This window comes from Dysidea avara, chromosome 9, assembly GCF_963678975.1.
Source record: "Dysidea avara chromosome 9, odDysAvar1.4, whole genome shotgun sequence".
Taxonomy (NCBI): Eukaryota; Metazoa; Porifera; class Demospongiae; order Dictyoceratida; family Dysideidae; genus Dysidea; species Dysidea avara.
This window is the reverse complement of record NC_089280.1, coordinates 5,173,114-5,182,728: the sequence shown is the minus strand read 5'-3', so window position 1 is coordinate 5,182,728 and position 9,615 is coordinate 5,173,114. Positions and strand designations below refer to the sequence as shown.

Genomic DNA, 9,615 nt, shown 5'->3' with positions numbered 1-9,615 from the left:
AGGAAATTAAATACTCTAATAGAACAGTCACTGCATTCATTTTCAGAGGTCTAATTAGTACAGTTGAGCCTGGTAATCAGCATACTTGAAAATTGAGGACTTCAGCGTAGTTTGGGTACTTAGTTAAGGTCCCAAAGTATCCCTTAATAGCTTGTAAACTGACTTGAAAAATAGTAGGGACTCGCCAATCAGTTATGTTCATTATTTTATCTATTATGCCGGCTATGCTGTACTGCTCAAAAATTATTATATTTAAATTAATGTTCAATATTTACCTATTAGGCCATCATTATTTTATTCCTTGTTTCCCATCACCACCCGTATCAATTTTTAGGTAGCTGCATCAAAATTTAATTATTTGATTATTGATCACATGACTGCACTATTGGTATGGAGGGAGGCACTAAATAACTCAGCTATAATGGTAAACACATATAAACATAGTAGTATGGTAACTGTGAGGGGTTGGAGTCCTTGTTGAACAGGCTGAGGCTACATAATCTTGTACAAGATTGAGATACTCTAATAGAGCAGTCATGTGTTTAGACAGAGCAGTCAACTGCATAGCTAACTGATAATCAATAATCACCTCCCACATCAGTTTTGCTGCACTAAGTGACGGGAAACAAGCAATGTAATAATGATGGCCTCATGCTCAAATTATGCTCAAAATTTATACCTCGGTTCCCATCATGTGTTTCTAATAACAATTCCATCATCACAGGATTGGGCAGAGTTTGCCTCTCTGCCCACTGTTTGAACGTTTATTATTGATTATATTGTTATCTTTTATATTAAAGAAAAAAATAAATTCTAATAAAATAATAACTGCACTTTATGGGAAACATTAAGTGGCTGAAGTAGACTGTAAATTCTTGGTTATCAAAATGCATGTCACAGAAAAGATACTCTAAAAGAACAGTCTGTTACCTGATTATTTTATTAAAGTTACTGACTGTTTTATTAGAGTATATCTATCTTTTTCTGTGAAATGTATTTTGATAAGCAAGAATTTATAGTACTACACAAGTGCTCTGCCTATTATGCTAGCATTATGCTCAATGCTTTCAGGCACCAATTATATGCCCATTATATGCCAGCATAACCGGCGAGTCCCTAAAAATCAAGACACCTTGATAATTAGGACATGTACACTTGATCAGTCCCAAGGTGTCCTTAATACACAGGTTTGAAAGACTTTTTAAAATTCAGCAAATTAAGAAGCTGCAAACCTGTTTGTTGTTCCAATACAACCTTCCATGTGAGCTGTTGAATGAGATGTCAGTTACATGGTTAGGCCTTAGTCAATTATAATTATGCTCCAAATTGCTCTCATGAATTTCCCAAAAAATCTTCACCTTATATGCTTTACAGTGTTCCCTAAGTTAGCAAAAAAATTTACAACTATCTTGGAACATTTTTAATCAGTGAATGCTCTATTAGAGTATTTCACTACAAAGTGACTGTTCTATTAGAGAGTATCAATCTAAGGTGTTATGTACAATGCATTTGAGAGTGTTCTATTGTAGTTGGCAGTTTCCATTGACTGCTCTATTAGGGAGTATCAATCTATTTTTCATAGTGTAATTATGCTGGCATAGCACTCCAGCCCACTAGGCCTACCAAGAGTTCACAATATTTATATGGGGAGAGTGTCTAACTGTCAGTGTTGTGTGTACAAACACACTGCTGTAAATTCACTTTTGGTCATAACTATGTATATATACACCTCTTGTATTCATGTGTTGTTGACTACAGTATGATGACTACACTAGCAGTGTTGTTGTGACTTGTGATACAGGAAATTTTGTGTATTATAGTTCATTTTGCACTTTGAACAGTACACAGAGAAGATACAATTGTGTCCATTTTACAAAATAATATATACTAATCTGCTGTTTACAACAATAATTGTTTAAGACAGTTGTGTGGAATTAATTAAATCAGATACTTTGGAAAGTTACAGAATTTTCTATACAGTGCATAGAGAGTCAATTATCCGAACACCAAAATTAACTGCTAGGCCTGTGCTGATTATGCCAGCATAATTTGGTAATAAATAGGTAGCCAAAAGTATTGAGCCCAACATAATAGGCACAATTTGTGCATTGGTTACCAGAGAAGCTGAAACTGCCTATTTTGCATGATGCAGAATGGGATAATGTGCAAACATGGTGAAAGTCAGATTTACAACTAAGTTGTGAAGGAAAGGTAAATTAAAGATCTCTAATAGAGCAGTCACCACATGTTTAAATATCCTAATACAACGTTCACAGATACTCCAATAGAGCAGTCAGGACAGAATGAGCATATTCAGAATAATGGGGGGAATTTTTGGAGCATTGCTTAAAAGCATGATAGGCAAATTGAAAAGCATAATAGGCTCAGGCCTATTGAATGCTCAATTAGGGTATTTTGTCAAAAGTGTATGCTTTGTTAGAGTAATTGAACAAAGCTGTAAATAAATCAATGGATGTTTGATTTTATGTCCTATTCAAATATATGAACATCCCTCCCCCTTGTTAATTCGGATATAGCTATGTACATGTTGTACCCATAGCAACAAGAAAAAAAAGCCTCTTGATTAGGCACCAGCCTATTATGCTATAGTGCAATGTTCAAAAATTTGCTTATTATGCTCATAATTGTGCTCAACTTTTTGGCCATAGTTCCCATGTTTTGTTACTTTCTAATGAAAAATGATAAGCTTTGGCTTATGAGCAACTGGATAAATGTAAACAATACTCATTGTGCATTAAGAATTTGGCTACATTGTAAACTATAATAACAGTCGTGTCAGATAACTACTTAATGCCATATCAGTGGCATCGACTGCTCTATTATTTTAAGGCAACTTTTTTCTGTGGCAAGCATTTTTGCTTACAGTATGACAATTATTCTGCCTATTATGCTAGCATTATGCTTGATGCTTTCAGGCACCTATTATGCTCAAAATTATGCCAGCATAATAGGCTGGTGCCTACTCTTGATAACAAAAGACTTTATCGCTATTCAGTTAGTGTTCACTAGAAAATAATACATGAATAATACATACAGTACTACACAGTAATACTGTTCACAATATGGTGTATAGCGTTATGTTATTGGACTGGTCCCTTACGGTGACCAGCACAAGTTACATGATGAGTCTTAAGATGATGTCTTGTGATATTTTTTTGTTGGTCCTTTTGTTGGTGTGTTCACAATAGTGAGACATTTCATGGCTACAAAGACACAATCAACAGTAACAACATGAAACACAAGGACTGTTGTGTACTTTACTGATGTGTGAAATTGTGACTGGATCTGTGAAAATCTGACATAATTGCACAAGCCTAAATTTTACAGTATTCACAATGGGTGAAATACACACATTGTTGTAAGATTTCGACAATTTCACAGTAATACTGTTCACAATATGGTGTATAGCGTTATGTTATTGGACTGGTCCCTTACGGTGACCAGCACAAGTTACATGATGAGTCTTAAGATGATGTCTTGTGATATTTTTTTGTTGGTCCTTTTGTTGGTGTGTTCACAATAGTGAGACATTTCATGGCTACAAAGACACAATCAACAGTAACAACATGAAACACAAGGACTGTTGTGTACTTTACTGATGTGTGAAATTGTGACTGGATCTGTGAAAATCTGACATAATTGCACAAGCCTAAATTTTACAGTATTCACAATGGGTGAAATACACACATTGTTGTAAGATTTCGACAATTTTTTGAATGCTTTGTTATTATGAAGAAAGGGTGTAATGATAAAACTTGGATATCATTTCTTTTGCCTATTCAAGTGGAGTTCAAAAATCTTTGTATGGTATATAAATAGTTATGTGTGCTTGTTTACATCTCATCACAACGATATCGATAGTATGCAGCTGATCTTTCTTCTTGTATATAGTAAAGAAAGGAAATGTTTATCCAGCAATTAATTCCCGGTCCTATTCACGATGGTGCAAATTTCCATGTCACCACGTTCGTAAGTTACAATCATTAAACACCTATAATTTATTTTACTTGCTGTACAAATCAATCTTTCTGCTGTTGCTATTTTGTAGGGCTGTAACTCCAAAGTTTATTGGCAACGAGGCTAAAACTTTGCTACAGCATACACTTGGTTAAGTAGATTATAAATATTTAATAATCAAGAATTCATAAAATGCATGATTATGTTGGGTTTTCACAGATCCAGTCACATTTCGATGGATAAAAAAAAACAATTAGAAAAAAATACTATTCCAGCTGTCAAGCCACTGTACTAAGCCATTAGTGAGTTGTCATAATTCAGGTGACCTAGTGTATATAATGGGACCATAGACAAGTGTCCATGTATCGAGGTGTCCATTCTATGAGGTTCTGGATTATCTCTTTCATCAACACATTCACCCATCAAAATATTCCACACCATACAGTATTCACTACACAATCACTTGGTGTACTCACTTGTCCTGTACCACTGACATGATGGGGTGATGGCTCTCACTGATCATCCTCCATAACAACTGGACTAGTGCCAGATGGGAATATCATGTCCCTACAAGATATGCACATGAATATGTACTATCGTACACAATGTATACAGATCAATGAAGTACCACACGTCCATCAAAAGAGTAAGAGTTGTGATCAGTTCCTACTAACACTCCACTCCAGCTGGTAGGTGTGGTCTAGGAATCATTCCTGGTATATGGATCCACACCTCATAATCTGTACCTAAGGGAAAAAGTTACGTATAAGTGTTTGTGTGTTCATTTTCTTCCTAAGAGAACACAACAGTAATATAGTCATGTTAGTCTATTAAGGTAACATACCATTTCCAGTAGTCAACACATGAGAGTATTGTCCATGAAATGTTCTTGTCTCACTGACCACTACACTCTCTTGAAGGGACAAGTCTGGTGTAGATAACACAGTGACCAATAGTGAGAGGGTTGATCACCTGATGTAGTTTGGGTGGTACTTGTGCTGGTCAGTTCAAGGGAACAGTCCAATAACATAACACCATGTACCACATTGTGAGCAGCATTCCTGGGAGATGCGATATGTAACTAACAATTGATCATATACAGTGGACCCAGTACTTACCAGTGAGGGATCTGGATGGTCTATATATTGTAGGCGTGAACAATCTCCACTTTTAGTAGACTGGACACACCCTTTGTACTCCTAATGTGGTTGATTTGCTGGACACATTTCTCCACATCTCCTAAGAACTGATAAACAATAACAGCCCGAAGTGACACTCCTAATGTTACTTCCTCCACTGTGTAAGCTTGTTTTAATTGTTCCAAAAATTTTAGAGTTGTTGTCTGGTCCATGTACACATCACCATATTTGAATGTTTTTACTGAATTGTTGACTGTCAAGGAATCAGCTATTAGTAGTATATCTTGAGATGGTTGTTCATCACTACTGGTGTAAACACTTGTGATGGTCAATTGTGTAAGTGTCTTATTGTACTCTAATAGTTTAGTGATATCTGCTACCCACTCCTTGATGTGCCAATAGTGAAGTTTTAATGTTTCAATATTATCACTTTGTCTGATAGCACTCAACATCTTGTGGATAGCTGAATCACTATAAATATAAAGTTCAAGTTGTTTCAACACAGTGGTGTTGGCTAAACTCATCACTTCATAGTCATCATCACGTAGGTCAAAACTGATAGACTTAATCTTGTTCAATGAAGCACCAATGATGGGACAAGATGATGCTGTCATGTCTACCCTCCTCAATCCAATGTGCTCCATTGTTACTGTCAGTGATGATAAGATCACATGAACTCCTTCATCTTCTAGAGGATTATCTGACAACTCAATACTGGTGAGTGTTGGATGATCAGTTGCTATCAGTCTTCTCAGATGGTTAGCACCAACTACAGTGATCTCATTATCCCTCAGGTTAAGGTGTTGTAGTTTGTTGTTCTTGTTCAAATGATACACTAGCCTCTCCACTCCACTGTCCTCAATATAATTAATACTAAGATCAATAGACACAATGGAGTTATTGTGATACAGCATTTCACCAACCTTATCTGCTCCTGTAGGACCTAATGAACACACTGCCATTCTAAGGTCACGAATTAAAACATTTCTAAGATCAGCAAAACCGGCAGCTCCCTCAGGACCAATATCAGTATAATTGATGTCTAATACACTGAGAGTGTTACTACTGGTGAATACCTGGGATAGTGCCATATGTGTAAATGTTACATTTGAGTTTGGATAATCACCAGTAGAAACCATATCACTTGTTGACTGAACTTTTATCCCATTAATGTTTAGTTCAACAATAGGATACTGTGTTGACATCAACTGAACAAGTAAGGAAAATGACTGGTGTGTAATCCTGCAATCTGGTATATTAAGGATAAGGTTGTCATTGTTATGTTGAGATTGTCTTCTCTGTAATGATGTAACTAACAACTGAAACTCATCATCATCATCATCATCTGAATATCCACAATGTAATTGTCTCATTGTTCCCTTGTAGTGAGTTAGGAAATAGTCAATGACATGTGCTGTATCATGTTCAGTGGCACCATCAAGGTGGTCCCCCACTATGTGACACAATTCACTATTGTGTGCCTCATACACACAATCCATCAAGTGTGGTATTCTCCTCTCAGTAAGACGTGACTTCACCAGTTTATATGGTAGTATACAATTTAGTACTTCTTTGTTATTCAGTCCAGTAATACCAGAATAAAATCTCCATACCATTATATAGTTATCATCATTCCAGTAAGTGTTTATACACTTCAGATGATCTTGTAGGGACAATTTGGAGATGTACCATGCTGTGGAAAACTCTTGTAGTGTTTTATGGAGAAAATTATATGACTTCTCTCTGCCATACACTGAGGTACTGGGGGCAGTCACTAATAGCCCAAGATCACTCATTTTCTCTTGAGCAATACCAATATTTCGTAATTCATGAGATGAAAATATTATCTTGTTACTCTCCACACCTTTATATGCAATAAAACACAACTGAGAAAACTGTTTGGCAATATCCTCTGGAAGATCATCTAATGAACGAAGTTCCTCCACTTGATCTACATTAGCTATTCTTGTGGTGATATATCTCAGGATCAAACGTAAACACAATAAAGTATACAATTGTGTGAGTGTCTCTGGTAATGTTGAGAAGTGAAAGAAAATGACACACACAATTGCAACATTGATGGGAATGTGTAATATTCTTCTCACTATCCAATTTTTATGTAACTGTGATTTCAGTTGTGATACTAAATTTGCTCCATTATTAACACTATCAAAAGTGTTTGAAATGTATTCATCAATAGAGTTTTCTTTGAATCCTTCTATTTTAATAATTCGGGAAGCAACACTTTCTAACTTGTCACAAGCTTCAGGACGAGATGTGTAGACAATAGTACAATTGGGCAACTGCACTCTTAACTTTGTGAACACTGAGTACCTGTGTAATTGTTGAGGTAATTCATCATATCCTTCAAGAATGAAACAAACTCCTTCTCCAAAATTACTCATAATGTCTTTTAGTACATTTTCTTTCAACTCCTCGTCAACTGTCAATAATAAGTCAGTAATTGTCTTTGCTGCTTGTATCTCTGGGTCACGTAAAGTCAACAGAATCACTGCATTATAAGTTTGTAATAAACTACCTTCTGCCCAGCATTTGCAAATGTTTATAGCAAGGGTACTTTTACCCATCCCAGGGTCTCCTTTGATCAAAATCACCTTTTTAATCTCTCCCTCTACACCAAGTGCTTCTGATAAAGTAATGCTATCACCTCTTCTGTTCTCTGTTGATGTTGTTCTTCCTTGTCTATCAATCTTCACAAGAGTCAAACTAACATACTTTGATGATGAACAATCTAACTGCTCATCAATACAGATCAACTCTAGTGACCTGTACCTACCCTTCAGGTACTGACAATATTTTCTCATGTGATGGCTCAAATGTGACTGGTGGGATATACCAGTAATGACTCCTACACAAACCACAATAGGTAAACTAACTTAGTATAAGTGTTTTACTTAATTGCACTGCTACATTGCAATTAACAAAAACAAAATGAATGAATTAAGTTCTTACACAGAAACAATAATAGCACAATAAGGGGCATTACATTATTATTAGGTTACCTGTAAATTAGATAATGATGTGGACTGGTGAAGGAGATGTTAACAAACCAACAAGTAGTCATGCATTTATGTAGTTTAATAGTCATGTAAACACATAAGGTTTAGTTATGTATACCAGCGTTGAAACCGGGTCACTACTGCTGACCCAGATGACCCACTGACCTGGATAGCAATCTGGGTCAGACCCTGATGTGTCTCGGATTAATTAAAGCTGAGGCATGCGATAAGAGCTATGTTTCAGGTAGTCTCGAGCAAGCGAGACTACGTTTTAAGCGTTCAATTCGTGTTGAGTAAGCGAGTAGTTATGTGATAACTAAGCCAGTAAGTTTACAATAAATCAGTCAGTGGGTTTTGTTTCCACATAACTACTATGAGTTTACAGACAGCAATTGGGTATGGCTTCATGTATACCCAGTATTACAATTTCCCGATGAAGTGAGTGTGGTTCACAAAAGTACTTATCCTTCTGCAAGACTCGACTATATACAACTCTTACAATAATCGATTAGTGGGCGTGGCTCAACGAAAGCTTGCAGATAGCCAACAGACACAGTTTCATGCTACACACTGCACTTACTACTAAATGGGCGTGGCTGAGGGTATGTTTGTAATGTGATAAGTGGGCGTGGCTATCAAAAGAGCTACACAATAGCATTTATAAGTTTTCATGTTGTCAAATGAACAATTTCATTTCTCACGTGATCTAATCTGGGTCAGACCTGGATAATTTTTAAACCAGGTCGGACCCTGATGACCCAGAGAGAATATGACCCGGTTGACCCAGATGACCTGACCCGGTTTTGACACTGATGTATACGCACTACCATTCTGCACTCTCTCTCTCTCTCTCTCATACACACAGATGCATGCACACGTACACACACACACACACAGAACCAGCACCAAAATACCTGTGTACTACTCAGGTGCTAAGTGTGGGTAATGCATTTGTACTGAGATACATGTATTAATGTGGTAAATACAAAAATCATACCTGTCTTCAACTTGTTCTCTATCTGACTGGATAAATAGTCCAACTGAACACTCTTGAGAGCTTCTAGTAATTGTTGCCAGCTGGCATCCTCTTGTGTGTTCAACCATTTCTCAAACACACTCTTACAACAATCTTCAACACTATGTGGGTGGTCTGCTGCAATCACTTCCAATACTCGTTGGTCTATTAGAGAAGGGTCTAATAGTTGCACACCAAGATCTTTCCACTTGTCTGCTATTGATGGTACCACCTGATCATACAGGTCTCTTAAGATAGGTCGATTATCACCTGTATACATTATGATCATTAGTAAGGACTGAGTTACACACACACGCACACACACACGTGCGCACACACACACACACGCACATGTACACACACACGAACATGTATACACACACACGCACATGTATACACACACACGCGCGTACACACGCACATGTACACACACACGCACACACACACAATGTGACAAGAACAT

General features: G+C 36.8%; 1 protein-coding gene and 1 long non-coding RNA gene across 2 annotated transcripts in view; both read right to left on the bottom strand.

Annotated features, from left to right (window-relative positions):
- Positions 1-3,440: 3,440 nt before the first annotated feature.
- LOC136266895 (uncharacterized) lies at positions 3,441-5,416 on the bottom strand. The gene is made up of 6 exons (XR_010706345.1): positions 5,097-5,416; positions 4,951-5,039; positions 4,823-4,906; positions 4,607-4,724; positions 4,455-4,545; positions 3,441-3,559 (listed from the first exon to the last, which is right to left on the bottom strand). It is a non-coding gene; the product is annotated as an uncharacterized lncRNA (long non-coding RNA).
- Positions 5,417-5,480: 64 nt separating this feature from the next.
- LOC136266586 (protein NLRC3-like) overlaps positions 5,481-9,615 on the bottom strand; it is a 7,486-nt gene continuing 3,351 nt past the window's right edge. The window contains exons 2-4 of the mRNA XM_066061586.1: positions 9,135-9,422; positions 5,548-7,986; positions 5,481-5,503 (exon numbers count right to left, since the gene is read on the bottom strand). Of these exons, the coding sequence (XP_065917658.1) occupies positions 5,481-5,503; positions 5,548-7,986; positions 9,135-9,422 (2,750 nt within the window). The remainder of the gene's footprint in view (positions 5,504-5,547; positions 7,987-9,134; positions 9,423-9,615) is intronic.